The sequence below is a fragment of the Rhinoraja longicauda genome, chromosome 5, assembly GCF_053455715.1.
Source record: "Rhinoraja longicauda isolate Sanriku21f chromosome 5, sRhiLon1.1, whole genome shotgun sequence".
In the NCBI taxonomy this organism is placed as follows: Eukaryota; Metazoa; Chordata; class Chondrichthyes; order Rajiformes; family Arhynchobatidae; genus Rhinoraja; species Rhinoraja longicauda.
The window spans coordinates 14,022,381-14,039,401 of NC_135957.1; the positions used below are offsets into that span (position 1 = coordinate 14,022,381).

Here is a 17,021-nt window from a genome sequence, read left to right on the forward strand (position 1 = left end):
ATCAGACAGAACCCTAGCTTCGGGAAGGACCGTTCAAAGCCGGATAACAGGGAAATAATCTGTTCCTGAGTCTGGTGGTGCTCGCTTTCAAGCTTCTTTACTCTCTGCCAGACAGGAGCAGGGAGAAGGAGGAATGACAGGGGTGGGACAAGTCTTTGATTGGGTTGCAATTATGTTATGTAGAAAGATAGAACAGAATAGGAACAAGTCCTTCAGCCCACAATCTCCATGCACAACATAATGCTGTTAAAATAATCTCTGCCTGCATGTGATCCTTATCTCTCCATTACCACCATTGTATCTGCCTTCACCCTCATCCCTGCCAGTATTCCATGCACCCACCACACACTGTTTGATTTGATTTAAAGATACAGTATGGAAACAGGGCCTTCAGCCCTTCGAGTCCACATCAACCATCAATCACTTGCTCACATTAGTTTTGTGTTATCCCACTTTCATCCACTAAGGACAATTTACAGAGGTCGATTAACCTACAAACCAGCACATCTTTGGGACATGGGAGAAAACTCACAGGGAGAACGTGCAGACTCCACACATACAGCACCTGATGTCAGGATCGAACCCGGGTCTCTGGTGCAGCTGGTGGAGCCATTTATCCCACACCTCCTTTAAACGTTGCTGCTTTCACATTAAGGCCATGCCCTGTAGACACAGTCCTCGTGCTGGTAAATGGGATTGGTGCAGACCCAGCATGGATGTGGTGGGCTGAAGGGCCTGTTCTCGTCCTTTACGAGCTGTTGAGTGTTAGTGTGCGGAGGATTCATTGCATAGTGTGGACGGGAGGGTGCACGTGTGTGTGGCTGGAGGGCATGGAGAGAGGGTGTAGTTGGGCTGTATGCAGGCACGTGTGTGTGTGTGTAGCCGGGAGGAGGAGGTACAGATGGGTGTGTGTGGCCGAAGGTGGGGTTCAGATTGGGAGAAGGGGGGCTGCAGACAGCCCGTGTACAGGCGTCAGTTTACATGGAGACCCTTTCTCCCTGCAGGCGATGCAAAGAGCCCACGTGGACACGGTGATGATCCTGGGTGAAGCATTCTCATCCACTGAGCCCTTCATCTTCGGCAGCCAGGACACCACCAAGAGGATCCACAGCCTGATCCCGGTGATGCTCCAGCATCGGCTGGTGCCGCCACCAGAGGAGACCTACTCCCTGCACCGCAAGATGGCCGGCTCATTCCTCATCTGCAGCAAGCTCGACGCCCGCATCTCCTGCAAGCACCTGTTCGATGAGGCCTATCAGAGGTACTGGAGCAGGAAGAACCAGCCCGGGACAGCACCCCCTGACTGCTGAGAGAGCCAGGTGCTCAGCCAGGCTGACAGACTAGCCCCAACTCTCCCACCTGTTTTTTAAAATTCCAGAATATTCCTGATCTCCTGTCCAAAGGGAACACGAGTTTGAGTGGACGGGCACTGGGATTACACGAGCCACGTGTGTTTCTCTACGAGACACGGATGAGGCGATGATTTGCCCCAAGTGGGGCATCCAAGAGATTTTTATAGTTGATTGATTAGAGTAATTTGAGATTTGTGCTGCCAGATAATGAACTTTTGAATGACTGTAGATGTGATCATGGGCCGTTTTCTATACTGTCACAGTTGATTCCATTAAAGAAATCAATGCTTGTGAACGGGTGGCTGGTTCTTGAAGACCAGGAGCATGTTAGGGGTGTTCTGCCCTAGTGTGCGGGCGGATGTGTGTGTCGAATGAGGTGCACGTCCTGCAAGTCACCAGGTAGCTCCCGTTCACCCTGCCCAAGAGATTCCCCCCAGCAATTAATGCCCCTCTCTGTTCCTAAATACAAAGTGCTGGAGGAACTCAGCGGGTCAGGCAGCATTTGGGGAGGCAGTAGAAAGCAGCATTTTGGGTTGGGGGTGGGGAACTGGAGAAGAGAGATGGAAGTGGAATTCATTGCAAAAGAAGGCTGTGGACATTTTTAATGTGGAGATTGATAGGTTCTTGATTAGTACGGGTGTCGGGGGTTATGGGGAGAAGGCAGGAGAATGGGGTTGAGAGGGAACGATAGATGTCATGATCGAATGTCAGAGGAGACTTGATGGGCCGAATGGCATAATTCTGCTCCTATCACTTGGGAACTTTAGAGTGAGGGAGGAAACCGGAGCGCTCGAAGAAAACCCACAACGTCGCGGTGAGAACGTACAAACTCCATACAGACAACATCCGCAGTGAGGATCAAACATGGGTCTCTGGCGCTGTGAGGCAGCAACTCTACTGCTGCGCCACCGTGCTGTTGGAGTTGTAGAACAAGTTATTGAGGTTTTACCAGTTAAATCTGGTCATCCGTTTTCTGATCTGTTGGTGGTAGTCTACATTGGGAATGTTTGGAGCTTCCTTGTCCATTGTTAACTGAGGCACAGGTTTCCCTGCTATTGGAAGCAGCACACTAGTGCTTGTGGGTACAGTCTCTCCAGAACGCTTGCTAAAACCAGACAGCAAGTTTTAATCTGGGAGCTCCCCCATCTGTTCAAGGGTAACACACTGCAGGTTTCCCAGCCAACAGCATAAAGCAGGTTAGGCCACAAAGTTCTGGAGTAACTCAGAGGGTCAGGCAGCATCTCTGGAGAACGTGAATAGATGACGTTTCACATAGGGACCTTTCTTCAGTCACTGTGTCCTTTTCTGGAAACCAGCATCTGTAGTTCCGTGTTTCAGTGCAAAGCAGGTTTCCTGCTATCTGACCATATGGAAAATTGCCTGAAATGTAAAGATAATGGCTTGAGCACAACACAGTGCTGATGGATCTTGGCAGATCAGGCACGATATGATCATGGTGTTTAAGAAGCATGTGGAGCTGGATCAGGTTGACTTGCAGAAGGGATAAGTTAGATTGGACATCATATGTGGCATTGACCTTGAGGGCTGAGGACCTGTTCTGAGGATCAGAGAAATACCTGTACCCAGAGTATGGTCTGAAGGGGTGATGGAGGTATAGACTCTCACAGTACTTAAATGGTATTCAATGATTTGCCAGCCATGCAAGATTATGGACCAAGTGTTCATAAAAGGGCTCAGTATAGATGAGGATAATGGATGGCAGGAATATGTTGGAGCATGGAGCACAGTGTGTAGGAGGCTAAGTGGTGTTCTTATTGAGGTGTACATGATCATGAGGAACACAGATAAAGTGAATGCTCAGTCTTTTACTCAGGGTAGAGGATTCTAAAGCTGGAGGGCACAGGCTTTTAATGTGCAAGAGGGGAGATTTTAAGAGGAACCTCAGTGGGTAGTCTGTATCTGGAATGAACAGTCAGAGGAAGTTTATAGAAGCGGATACAATTGTGATTTTTAAAAGGCATATATATAGGTAGGAAGAGTTTAGACAGACATGGGCCAAATGGAACTAGCCCAGTATGCCAGCTTGCTCATCCTGGACAAGTTGGGTCAAAGGGCCTGTCCTCTGTTCTGTGTGACACTGGTGTGTGGAACCACAGTTACTCTAAGACAGAGGTCTTCCTGCTCACATCAAACCCATCAAAACCAAAACATCCCCATCCAACAAGGAAACGGAATTGTGGATGTCTGACTCTCAGTCCACCACTCTGCTTGCACTCTGGGGAAAGGAATAAAAAATACAGAAACAATTACGTTTGTAACAGTTCCCTGTTTTATTGAAATACATCAAAGTCTTGGTTAATATTTAGTGTGTGTCACCAACATAAAATAATGGCGGCTGGTCTTTTAATAGTCCGACTGCTCACCTTAAATATTCTTGTGCAAAAGAATCTGCAATCTGCAGTCTCTCTTACAAATTAACCCCTACAAACATTTTAAGGGGAAAGAAAGAAGTGATGGAGCCAAGCAATTAATTTACTGAAGTCAGCCTTGAACCTGAACAAGAAAATTAAAAAAAACTGATTACATCTATGACATGCAAAACTGTACAATAATCTTACAAAAGGGGAACCCTAAAAGCTCTTGAAAATAAATGATATGAAACTGCTGTGGACAATGGCAGCTTAGTGCCCACTGAACACAATACTGTGAATGGATTCTCTTTCTCTGCACTTTGCAGCCCCTTTCTGTCCTGACAATGTGTCTTAACACTGAGGATCGAGGTACCTCTCCTTCCCCCCCCCCCCCCCCCCCCATCTCATCCATCTCTCTGCCAGAAACAATGGAAAGGACAGTGGCAGGTGCTGGGAGTAGGAGGGAGCAGACCCTTCTCTTGCATTTTCAAATAAACCCGTTAAAAGATAATTTAGCTAAAAACAAACATGCCCTTTATTGTATTCAGCTCATTTGGAGCCTGATTACTGGGCAGGGCCAGAGGGAAAGTGAGGTTGGGCAGTTGGGAAAGAGGGGAGGTGGAGGGCAAGAATAGGGGTCAGAGGTGTCCCGCGTGGGTGGGGAAAGGGTGAGAGAGAACAGGCTTGAAAGGGGTGGGTGATGAGAGAGGACACTCGGGGCTAGATAGGGTCAGACGTGGTAAGGATGAGGGACAAGTTGGTGATGGGAAGAGGGTAGACAGAGTGAACTGGCTGTTGAGATCCCGGGTTATCCTATTCCAAATGAATGGTTCCAGCACCATTGAACAATTCCCACTAGGTCTAAACCTAAAGGCATCCTCTCACCTCCTGGAAGCACTTTCTGTGCCTTTCTCTGTGGAACAGACAGCAATGGATGGAAAGTGGTGAGGTTGACAGGGAGAGGACCTGAAGACAAGGGAATGCAGGAACCTTCTACTGGCCAAAGTAGGCTGACCGAAGTGCTGTGTCTGCTGGGATTTGTCAAGTGTAATAAGAGGTGAATGTTTGGGAAGAGGTGGAAGGAGATCGTGCCCTCTGTGGCCTGTCTCCCTGTCAGCAGTGTATGACGTTTGCTCCGCGCTGCTCCGGTTTATGGGTGTCTGATCAAATACTGCGAACGGCTGCAAAATGGGGGCTGTGCTTATTCAAAACTTTGATGGACAAATCTCCCTTGGACTGACTCTGCAAGCGATGGGGGCTTGTTTTCACTTTGCAACATAAATCACTCATTTACTATCTATGGATTGGACTTTATTTACTAAAGTACATTTGCCCTCGGGGCTTTTTATAACAGCTTCCAAGCTGCCGATTCCTTGTGATTTTCAGCTTTACCTTGGATCACTACACTCAGGAACTTTATATAAGCATCTACCAGCAGTCCGCGACACCACACACTGTAACCTTTCCTTCTGCCCCTGTTTCAACAAGTAAAACTATACACAACTTTATATATATATACTTTATATATATTCTATATCACAAAAGATTTTTTTGTGTGTTTTTCTTTTAGTAAAATAAGGTTTGGTGATTTGTTTGCAGATGTACACACATCATTATTGCAAAATAACATAATAATCAAAAGACTGAGCACACTAGTACAAAGAAATGCCCACCGACACTCTAGCTGGGACAGACTGAAGTCTGAGCCTGCAACCCCCCCTCCCAAACCTCCCACCCCCGTTTATTCACTGAGGACCTATGTGGCTAGTGAGGCTGTAATGAGAAACAACATCTTAAACATCAGTTACACAACCTAACCGTGGTCCATTTTCGTAAAGAAACAAGCTACAGCCATAAAGAGCAGCAAGAGGAACTGTGTGAGAGGAGAGAACTCGTTCCTCACCTTCTGGAGAGAGAGGGAGGCAGGGTAAAAGTTCCCACATGGTGTATGCGGGTGTGCGTGCGCGTCCCAGCTCCACAATGCCTTTCGTTCATTCACCAGGCCTGCAGTCTTCACCCAGAGAGAAGAGTTAGGATGGGTGCAGCGAGACAAGAGCAAGGGATGGATGGAAGTTGTGTCCGGAGTTGGCGGTCTCATGTTTCCCAGCTGATGTGTTCTGTGTTTTCCACCAGCAGGGCCTGTGGTTTGTGGGGTGAAATGGGACTGGGTGGGCTGCTCAGGTTGGAGCTGTTGGAGGCGGTGGAGTGTCTGGGCGAATCTGAGTCCTGGAAAACAACGGGAAGTAGGCATAGCTGCATTAAACCAGCTGGGCTTCATGGTCACATCCAATGTTAACTCGGTTCTCTCCACACAAGCTGCCTGATCTGTTGAGTGTTTCATTTCAAGCATCAACCCATTTGTGTCCCCTCCACTTCCAGTCTTGGTTGCTGCCTCCTCCTTCACTCATCTGCCAAGCAACACCTCCTCTTCTGCATCTACCTGTCACTTGCCAGCTCTAGCTCCAACTCTTCCCCTCACCTCTCTCTACCAGCTATTTCCCATCTACTCCATCAGTCTGACGAAGGGTCCCCCAACCAGAATCGTCATTTATCCATGTTCTCCAGCGATGCTGCCTGATTCACTGACCTACACCAGCACTTGTGCAAACCATCAGCTGCAGTTCCTGGCAGTTATTGCTTCACATAATAAAGCTGCAATATGGCTTGTGTAGGAATGAACTGCAGAAGCTGGTTTAAACCAAAGCTAGACACGAAATGCTGGAGTAACTCAGCGGGGCAGGAGAGGAGGAATGGATGATGTTTTGGGTTGAGACCCTTCCTGACTCATACACTCAATGCCCCGACTGATGAAGGCAAGCATACTGTGCCTCCTGTCTACTCTGTCTACTTGTATTTCCACTTTTTCAGGGAGCTATGGACCTGGAGCCCAAGATCCCTCTGTACACCAATATTGTTAAGTGTCCTGCCATTCTCTGTATCTTTTCTCCTTACTTTCAACTTCCAAAATTGCAACACCTTACACTTGCCCGGAATAAACCCCATTTGCCTTTCCTGCACTTATACGTGTAATTGATCTACATCCCACTGTATATCTTGACTGGCTTGCTCAATGTTCGTAACCCCACCAATTTTGGTGTTATCTGCAAACTCACTGACCAACCCATCTACATGTTTACCCAAGACCTGGTAGAATCATCCTTCTTGTGGAGAGGAATGGCACGTTTCTATGCTGTATAAGTCTGAGACTAGCTCTGGGCCACAGTCACCAGAAGAGCTACCGCCACTGATCATCTCCACCACCCACTATGGACAGGGTGAGGAATTAGGAGCAGATGGAGCTATAGTCACAGAATCACTCAGTATGGAAACAGGCCCTTCAGCCCAACTTGCCCATGCAGACCAAGATGCCCCAACTACGCTAATCCCATTTGTCCCTATCCCTCTACACCTTTCCTATCAAAATACCTGTCCATTTAACTGTTACGATACCTGCCTCAACTACCTCCTCTGGTTCAATATACCCACCACCCTCTGTGAAAAAGCTGCCCCTCTGGTTGCTATTAAATCTTTCCCCTCTCACCTTAAACCTATGTTCCCTTGTTCTTGATTCCCTTGCCCTGGGTAAAAGACTAAAAGACATTCACCCTATATGTTCCCCTCATGATTTTATACACTCATCCACCTTGTCTTCCCGCACCAGGAACCGGGACGAGAGGAGAATATTGAAGGTGATCTTACATCTCGTTCAAACTCCCTGGTTGGCACGTCGCTCCCCGGGTCCATCCCACCCGAGGACAGAGACCCGTCAGACGGGGATGTCATTGGCTGCCGTTTGTTGACGTAGTTACCCCCCGAGAACTCCCTTCGAACGGCACTTCCATTCTGTACCGAGGACCCTGTGGGAACAGCAGCACATGAGGCACAGGCATCTGGACACCACAGCACAGCCAGCAGGGGCTCCAGGCAGGAGCTCCCCTCACAGCAATGGCACAGGGCGTGGCAAACCACAACACTTAATTCACCAGAAAGTCTCACCCACTAAATGTACCTTTCCCAATTCTGACTGTTATTGTTATTTAACTAAATGTTATTTTTCCAATTCTGACTTGCTTAAGTCAGTCAGAGTTTACCTAGATTGTTGTACGTTGCACCCTGCTTCTCCCCTAGGAGTGGAGCTCCTCTATGTCTGCAGTCTAGCTCACCAGCATCTTTGCCACTTGGCGCTGTGGGTCTCAGCCCTCCGAACCAGTCCCCTGCATGGATGGGAGGGCATGTTTCTGTGCTGTCATTCTCAGTGTTTATAGGCAAGGATGATCTGAGGTGTTTCATTAATAGTCCTGAGGGGAGAATAGCCTTGAGGCCCAGTACATTCATGCCTGTCCAGGCAACCATTCTCCCCTCAGGACCACATATGAAACTCCTCCGAACATAGGCCTGTATGACTTTAACCTTGAACATTACTCTTCACACACGACTGTGTTCCTGCATTCGACACCAACACCATTGTCAAGTTTGCAGACGACACAATGGTGATCGGGCTGATCACCAACGGTGATGAAACAAAATACAGAGCAGAGGTGCAGAACCTGGCGGACTGGTGCTCTGATAACAACCTGTCCCTAAATACCACCAAGACCAAGGAGCTGATCATCAACTTCCGTAAGTCACACAACGGGGAATACGCCCCGATCTTTATCAACGGGGACAGTGTGGAGAGTGTCCAGCTTCAAGTTTCTGGGCACTCACATTTCGGATGACCTAACATGGTCCAATAACACTGCTGCGCTGGTCAAGAAGGCACAGCAACGACTGTTCTACCTAAGAACACTGAAAAGGTCTGGTCTACCCCAACAGCTGCTGACGACATTCTACCGCTGCACCATAGAGAGCATCCTAACACATGGCATCCCTGTGTGGTATCTCAGCTGCACGGAGGCAGAGAGGAAAGCTCTTCAGCGGGTAGTCCACAGAGCTCAGAGGACCATCCGAACACAGCTACCAGCCTTGGAGGGCATCTACAACACAGGATGCCTCAGAAAAGCCACCAGCATCCACAAAGACTCTTCACACCGCTGCAACAGTCTGTTCGAACTTCTACCATCGGGCAGACGATACAAGGTCTTCTACGCCCGCACCTCCAGACTCAGGAATAGCTTCATCCCCAGGGCCATAGCTGCTATGAACCAGTCCTGCTGAGCCGGATGGTCACATCGCACAGGGAACTGGCACAGATCTACTTGCACTATATTCTGTTTTAAAACTGTTCTAATTTGTTTCATTGGGTTGTTTAAATTAATACTGACTAGCTAATTAATTTATTGCATCGTATGGGAGGCGCATTCCCAATCTCGTTGTACCCCTGTACAATGACAATAAACATATATTGTATTGTATTGTAATCTATTCTAAGAGTACTCGGGCCGTACAGTGCCAGAGATCCAGGTTCGATCCTGACTATGGGAGCTGTCTGTATAAAAGTCAGTTTATAAGGACGCCAAAGGGACGCGAGCAGTCAGTCAGTACAGGTCGGAGAGCAGGAGCAAATGGACCGTTGGCTGAAAGCAAGTAGGTGATAATTGCAAGTTAAAAAGTCAGTTTAAAAGGAGCAAGGGACGTTAGCAGGCAATCAGTGAAGCGCATACCTCCAAGCTCGTCAGGAAGGCAGGGTAGAAGTGAGAAAAATAAAATAAACAATAGGTGCAGAAGTAGGCCATTTGGCCCTTCGAGCCAGCACCGCCAATCACTGTGATTATGGCTGATCATTCATAATCAGTACCCCGTTCCTGCCTTCTCCCCATATCCCTTGACTCCGCTATCTTTAAGAGCTCTATCTAATTCTCTCTTGAATGCATTCAGAGAATTGGCCTCCACTACCTTCTGAGGCAGAGAATTCCAACTCTCAACTCTCTGACTCTCTGGAGTCAATGAGATTCACATCTCTCTGACTGAAAAAGGTTTTTCCTCATCTCAGTTCTAAATGGCCTACCCCTTATTCTTAAACTGTGGCCCCTGGTTCTGGACTCCCCCAACATTGGGAACATGTTTCCTGCCTCTAATGTGTCCAACCCCTTAATAATCTTATCCGTTTCGATAAGATCTCCTCTCATCCTTCTAAATTCCAGTGTATACAAGCCTAGTCGCTCCAGTCTTTCAACATATGACAGTCCCGCCATTCCGGGAATTAACCTAGTAAACCTACGCTGCAAGCCCTCAATAGCAAGAATATCCTTCCTCAAATTTGGAGACCAAAACTGCACACAGTATTCCAGGTGCGGTCTCACTAGGGCCCTGTACTACTGCAGAAGGACCTCTTTGCTCCTATACTCAACTCCTCTTGTTATGAAGGCCAACATTCCATTGGCATTCTTCACTGCCTGCTGTACCTGCATGCTTCCTTTCAGTGACTGGTGCACTAGGACACCCAGATCTCGTTGTACGTCCCCTGTTCCTAACTTGACACCATTCAGCCAATAATATAAAGGAGGATAGTAAAAGCTTTTTTAGGTATGTGAAGAGGAAAAAAATAGTCAAAGCAAATGTGGGTCCCTTGAAGACAGAAGCAGGGGAATTTATTATGGGGAACAAGGAAATGGCAGACGGGTTGAACCGGTACTTTGGACCCGTCTTCACTAAGGAAGATACAAACAATCTCCCAGATTTTCTAGTGGCCAGAGATCCTAGTGTGACGGAGGAACTGAAGGAAATACACATTAGGCAGGAAATGGTGTTGGGTAGACTGAAGGCTGATAAATTCCCAGGGCCAGATGGTCTGCATCCCAGGGTACTTAAGGAGGTGGCTCTAGAAATTGTGGACGCATCGGTGATCATTTTCCAATGTTCTATAGATTCAGGATCAGTTCCTGTGGATTGGAGGGTAGCTAATGTTATCCCACTTTTTAAGAAAGGAGGGAGAGAGAAAACGGGAAATTATAGACCAGTTAGTCTGACATCAGTGCAGGGGAAGAGGCTGGAGTCAATTATAAAAGACGAAATTGCGAAGCATTTGGATAGCAGTAATAGGATCGTTCCGAGTCAGCATGGATTTACGAAGGGGAAATCATGCTTGACTAATCTTTTGGAATTTTTTTGAGGATGTAACTAGGAAAATTGACAGGGGAGAGCCGGTGGATGTGGTGTACCTCGACTTTCAGAAAGCCTTCGACAAGGTCCCACATAGGAGATTAGTGGGCAAAATTAGAGCACATGGTATTGGAGGTAGGGTACTGACATGGATAGAAAATTGGTTGACAGGCAGAAAGCCAAGAGTGGGGATAAATGGGTCCCTTTTTAGAATGGCAGGCAGTGACTAGTGGGGTACCGCAAGGCTCGGTGCTGGGACCGCAGCTATTTACAATATACATTAATGACTTGGATGAAGGGATTAAAAGTACCATTAGCAAATTTGCAGATGATACAAAGCTGGGTGGTAGTGTGAACTGTGAGGAAGATGCTATGAGGTTGCAGGGTGACGGACAGGTTGTGTGAGTGGGCGGATGCATGGCAGATGCAGTTTAATGTGGATAAGTGTGAGGTTATCCACTTTGGTGGTAAGAATAGGAAGGCAGAGTATTATCTGAATGGTGTCAAGTTAGGAACAGGGGATGTACAACGAGATCTGGGTGTCCTAGTGCATCAGTCACTGAAAGGAAGCATGCAGGTACAGCAGGCAGTAAAGAAAGCCAATGGAATGTTGGCCTTCATAACAAGAGGAGTTGAGTATAGGAGCAAAGAGGTCCTTCTGCAGTTGTACAAGGCCCTAGTGAGACCGCACCTGGAGTACTGTGAGCAGTTTTGGTCTCCATATTTGAGGAAGGATATTCTTGCTATTGAGGGCGTGCAGCGTAGGTTTTCTAAGTTAATTCCCGGAATGGCGGGACTGTCGTATGTTGAAAGACTGGAGCGACTAGGCTTGTATACAATGGAATTAGAAGGATGAGAGGGGATCTTATCGAAACATATAAGATTATTAAGGGGTTGGACAGGTTAGAGGCAGGAAACATGTTCCCAATGTTGGGGGAGTCCAGAACAAGGTGCCACAGTTTAAGAATAAGGGATAGGCCATTTAGAACGAAGATGAGGAAAAACGTTTTCAGCAGAGAGTTGTGAATCTGTGGAATTCTCTGCCTCAGAAGGCAGTGGAGGCCAATTCTTTGAATGCTTTCAAGAGAGAGAGCTAGATAGAGCTCTTAAGGATAGCGGAGCCAGGGGTTATGGGGAGAAGGCAGGAACGGGGTACTGATTGAGAATGATCAGCCATCATCACATTGAATGGTGGTGCTGGCTCGAAGGGCCGAATGGCCTCCTCCTGCACCTATTGTCTATGCGGTTTGTACGTTCTTCCGTGACCGCGTGTGTTTTTTCCGGGGTCTCCGGTTTCCTCCGACACTCCTACGACGTACAGGTTTGTAATTTAACTGGCTTCCTTAAAATTGTAAATTGTTCCTAGTGTGTGTGTAGAAGTGTAAGTGTGTGGGGAACACTGGTCGGTGTGGACTTGGTGGGCCGAAGGGCTTGTTTCCGTGCGGTATCTCTAAACCAAACAAAATCCCATGCCCATATATACTCAGAATCGCAGCACAAAAAAAAGGCTCTTCCGTCCTGTATTGTGTTGCCTATATTCTGCCTGTTATCGTGAGAGCCTGTATAACTTACGTGTGCTAGTTATCAGAAAGCTGGTTACCCTAAAGACCCTAAGGTTGGGGGGGAAGGTAAATTGGTTTGAATGGTTGTCCTCATCTGAATACCCTGTGACATGGGAAGGGGTCTTTGCTTCACCCGTGACAGGTCAAGGAGCTCCAAACCCTTGCCCCCCCCCCCCCAGCCCTGCCCTGCCCTCCCCCTGTCTGCCCCCCAACCCCTTGCCTCTCACTCCCAGCCTCTCGCCCACCGCCTGCCCCACTTCCACTCCCCTGCCCACCCATGGGAGGGGTTGAGGCAAGGTCTTGCGGCAGCAGCACCGTGGGTGAGGGGATAAGCTGGGTGCGTGAGCCTTACTTGCTGAGAGCCCACTGCTGGCACTCATGGAGCGGCCTGGCTCTGTGCGTGAGCGAGCAATCGCAGGGATGCTGACGGAGGCGCTGAACATGGTCCGGCTCTTCTCATCCTGAGGCCGCAGATTCTGAAACCGTCAGAGAGAGACAAGGTCAGCAACTGAGTCAGGAGATTATCACCACTGGGGTCAGTATCACCGCTGGGGTTATTTGTCACCGCCAGGGTCATTTAACCTCTGGGCTCAGATTATCATCGCCGGGGGTCAGATTATCACCCAGTGAGAGTCTCACCGCCAGGTTTAGATATCACCGCTGAGCTCATTTATCAATGGGGTCAGATTATCACCAGGGTAAGGAGCCCAGGAGAGTGTTGTAGTACAGAGAGATACAGGACTACAGGTACATGGTGAGTCAGGTGGTTAGTGTGGTAAAGAAGGTGCTTGCCCTCATAGGGAAGGGTACTGAATTCAAAGGTTGGGACATCATGATGCAGCTATACAAGTCGTTGGTGAGATCACACTTGGAGAACTGTGTGCAGTTCTGGTCACCCAGCCACAGGAAGGATGGCATAAGATGGAAAGGATACAGAAGGGATTCGGCAGTGTGTTACCTGGGTGTGCAGGCTTGAGTTGTCAGAAGATATTGGATAGGCTGGGACTGTTTCTTTGGTGCATAGGAGGAATATCTTTAGAGAGGTTAATTTGGAATAAGCTGCCAGAAGAAGCTATAGAGTGCATACAATTATGAGTTTTAAAAGCCATTTGGACAGATTAATGGATAGGAAGGGTTTAGAAGAATTTGGGGCAAAGGTAGGCAAATGGGACTAACTCAGAATGCCAACATGGCCGGCATGGATAAGGTGGGCTGAAGGGCATGGCTCCGTACTACATTGGCCTCTGACTTCACTAGCATTGAAGCACTCTGGAACATCCAAAGGATGGAAGTGATACACTGATATGCCTTCTTTGGTTAGCTCACCCTGGGAATATTTTCTGCAGATGCAGTGTTCTGTTAACTCCACCTTGCAGAAGCTCAGAGGGTATGATGGGCTTTTTCACTCTCCCTCTCCCTCACGGCTTGCTACTAGCCATGAATTTGAGGTCAGAATCCCACCCATCTCTGAGGGAGCTTTTAACCAAGTACCTGGGAGGCGTTCTGTGCAGAGAGAAGCCAGTGTCTGGAGTGTTAGGAGCTGATGGGATGATGCAGGGTTAGTGGGCGCACTCACACACACCACACACAGACTGACAGGCACTGCACCCTGTGGTTAGTGAGCTGATCAGTGCACACCACACACACACCCCCACACCACACACAGACTGACGGGCACTGCACCCTGTGGTTAGTGAGCTGATCAGTGCACACCACACACACACCCCCACACACACACACCACACACAGACTGACGGGCACTGCACCCTGTGGTTAGTGAGCTGATCAGTGCACACACACACCACACACACAGACTGATGGGCACTGCACCCTGTGGTTAGTGAGCTGATCAGTGCACACACACACCACACACAGACTGACGGGCACTGCATCCTGTGGTTAGTGAGCTGATCAGTGCACACACACAGACGCACCATACCCTGGGAGTCACGGAAGGTGGTGAGCTGGAGACGGGAGCCAATGCAGGGGAGCAGCCGGGGGCTGCCTGATCGTGGCTCAGGAAGTTCTCAGCAGAGTGGGCAGTCATGTGATAGACATGCTCGAAGTTGGTAGGAGTGGAGATCAGGTTGAAGTGATGGCTGGGGGGTGGATGCGGGGAGCCGGGCTATCGAATGGGAACAGAAGGAAAGAAGCAAGATAAGAAAGGAAAGCACACGTCAACAGTCGGTCCCAGGGACCATGGAAGGTGGCCACAGGTTAAAGCCATCACAAAGCTATTAGAACATTGAAATTATTAATGAAGTGACTTCAGCCCACTGGAGGTCTCTCCAAATTCCCTTGGTGCTGACTTTAAGAGATAATCGTAATTACCAAAGGACTTGAGTGAGTGTAAGGACATTGTCCAAGGCTGTTGTTAAAAGATGCAGCCTGAAGACTTGATCGTCGGCTAACTTACCATTGGGAGGTCCTTCAAAATCTGAATGCCATCGCCTGGCCCCATGTGTACAATATGGTTGAAGTTCGTGGGATTTGAGATTAATTTGGACCTCATTTCTGGATCGCGAAGCATCTCTCTGTTCAGAAAATCAAACAAAAAAATGTAAATGGTGAACCCGGCCTTGCCTTGCTGAACCCTCCTGTGCATCGGCACGGGCTGTCAGCGGTGAGCTCAGTCTCTGCTGACAGCAGCAAGCAGCTGCAAGTCACCACCAAGTTACTGCTGGCCACATCTGTCAGCAGTGACGTTTGGCAGCTGAGTATGGAGTGCGGGATGTGCTTGTTCTCATTTCCTACTGCGGGGAATATGACATTGCTGGACAGTCATGGAATCACACAGCATGGGAAAAGGCCCTGCGGTCCAACTCATCCGTACCGACAGATGCCCCATCTAAGCTAGTCAAATTTGTCCATATTTGACTCATGTTCCTCTAAAGCAAATAAACTCTGAACTACATAGACTTGGGGGCTATTGCACTATTATTGTTTGTCTTTATATTTAGATACAGACACACGCACACTCTGAACTTTTTTTTGTTTATTATATTCTGTTGTGCTGCTGCAACGAAGAATGTCATTGTTCTGTCTAGGACATATGACAATAAAACACCCTTGATTCTTAAATCTTCCCTATACCTGTCCAAGTGTCTTTTAAATGTTGTTACAGTCCCTGCCTCAACCACTTCCTCAGACAACTCATTCCATGTACCCACCACCTATTAAATATTTCCCTTCTCAACTTAAACCTGTGTGTTCTAGTCCTTGATTCTCTTACTCTAGGTAAAAGACTGTGCATCTACCTTGCCTATTCCCCTCATGTGCACCTCCAAAAGATCACCCCTCAGCCTCCTGCGCTCCAAAGAATGCCCAACCGCTCCCTATAGCCCAGGCCCTTGAGTCTACCCTATCTATGCCTCTCATAGTTTTATATACTTCAATCAGGACTCCCCTCAACCTCCGGTGTCCAGAGAAAACAATCCAAGTCAGTTCAACCTATCCCAGTAGCTAATGCCCCCAATCCTAATTCTGCTCCTATGTCTTATGATCATTTGGGTAAATCTCTTCTGCACCCCTACCAAAGCTTCCACATCCATCCTGTAATGCGGTGACCGGAACTAATCGCAATACTCCAAATGCACCCAAACCAAAGTCCTATAAAGCAGAATCATGACTTCCTGACTCAATGCCCTGGCCAATCTAGGCAACCAAACCATAGGGTTTCCTTACCACCCACAGAAGGAAATGAGCTTGTATTGCCATTTTCAGGGAGTTAATAGACTTGGATCCCAAGATTCTTTTGTACCTCAATGCTGTTAGGGTTTATCCCTTTAGTTGTATATTTTCCCCTTGCATTCAACCTTCCAATGTGCAACACCTCACAGTTGTTCAGATTAAACTTCGGCTGCCATTTCTCCACTCATTTCTGTAGCTGATCTAAGTCCCGTTGTATATCTTGATAGCCTTCCACAGAGTCTGCGGCCCCAGCAATCTTGGTGTCGTCTGCAAACTTACTGACCAACTCGTCTACGTTTGCTTCCAAGTTCCTGCACACTTTCCAGCTTGAAGGCATCTTTCCTATATTGGGTTGACCTAGACTGAACACAACACTCCGTGTGGCCTCACAATGTCTTGTACAACTAGACACCTTGATGGTCATCACTGCTTTTTATCCTGGCATTCCTTATTGCTACTTGTTTGAGGGAATAGGACTAGGAGGTGAAATTGAGGAAGGGCACTGACTCTAGTTGATGGCGTTCGGAGAAGCTGTGACAGGATCTGGAGGAAGGAGCGAGCAGAACGAGAGATAAGGTGGGAATTCAGAAAAGGAATCGGTGTCAAGCTGGAGGAGGTTTCGTGATGGGTAATGCTCTCACCTCCTCTGTTGAAGCCTCTCCTCTTCAGGCACCCGGAAGGAATACCTCCTCTTGCTTCTGGTGCGGACCATCTGTTTGCGACTGTTGTCAGATGTTTCAGGAACGACAAGCTCATCTCCTTCTGTGGGAGTAAAACAAGACAGATTGATGATCGAATGTACGATCCTCCGTTACTGTAAACACTCTTCGTTTTGACTATTATTGCAGTAATAAGATTACAAGCAATCTGTGTCTTTGTCGTTTCTGATGTTCAACCACAGATTTGGCCAGTCCGTTACAGACGGCTGCTTCCAGAAGCAACAATGTACATGGGCACATGCCCAACAATTAGCAGTCATGCACTGTTGCTGTCATAGATTCTCT

The 17,021-nt window shown here is 47.9% G+C and overlaps 2 protein-coding genes across 13 annotated transcripts in view; one reads left to right on the forward strand and one right to left on the reverse strand.

The window, feature by feature from the left end:
- Window positions 1-4,069, forward strand: part of coq8aa (coenzyme Q8A, genome duplicate a) — a 44,737-nt gene extending 40,668 nt beyond the window's left edge. For 2 of the 3 annotated variants that reach the window (XM_078398936.1, XM_078398937.1), the window contains exon 15: window positions 1,005-4,069. In XM_078398936.1, the coding sequence (XP_078255062.1) occupies window positions 1,005-1,310 (306 nt within the window). In that variant the 3' untranslated portion in view covers window positions 1,311-4,069. The remainder of the gene's footprint in view (window positions 1-1,004) is intronic. The other variant, XM_078398935.1, reaches the window with a different exon arrangement.
- The window catches only part of LOC144593414 (serine/threonine-protein kinase MRCK alpha-like), a 324,476-nt gene continuing 311,084 nt past the window's right edge, over window positions 3,630-17,021 (reverse strand). For 9 of the 10 annotated variants that reach the window (XM_078398926.1, XM_078398934.1, XM_078398929.1 and 6 more), the window contains 5 exons: window positions 16,659-16,779; window positions 14,744-14,861; window positions 12,680-12,803; window positions 7,424-7,581; window positions 3,630-5,950 (listed from right to left, as the gene is read on the reverse strand). In XM_078398926.1, the coding sequence (XP_078255052.1) occupies window positions 5,819-5,950; window positions 7,424-7,581; window positions 12,680-12,803; window positions 14,744-14,861; window positions 16,659-16,779 (653 nt within the window). In that variant the 3' untranslated portion in view covers window positions 3,630-5,818. Of the gene's footprint in view, window positions 5,951-7,423; window positions 7,582-12,679; window positions 12,804-14,257; window positions 14,453-14,743; window positions 14,862-16,658; window positions 16,780-17,021 lie in introns of all 10 variants that reach the window. The other variant, XM_078398930.1, reaches the window with a different exon arrangement.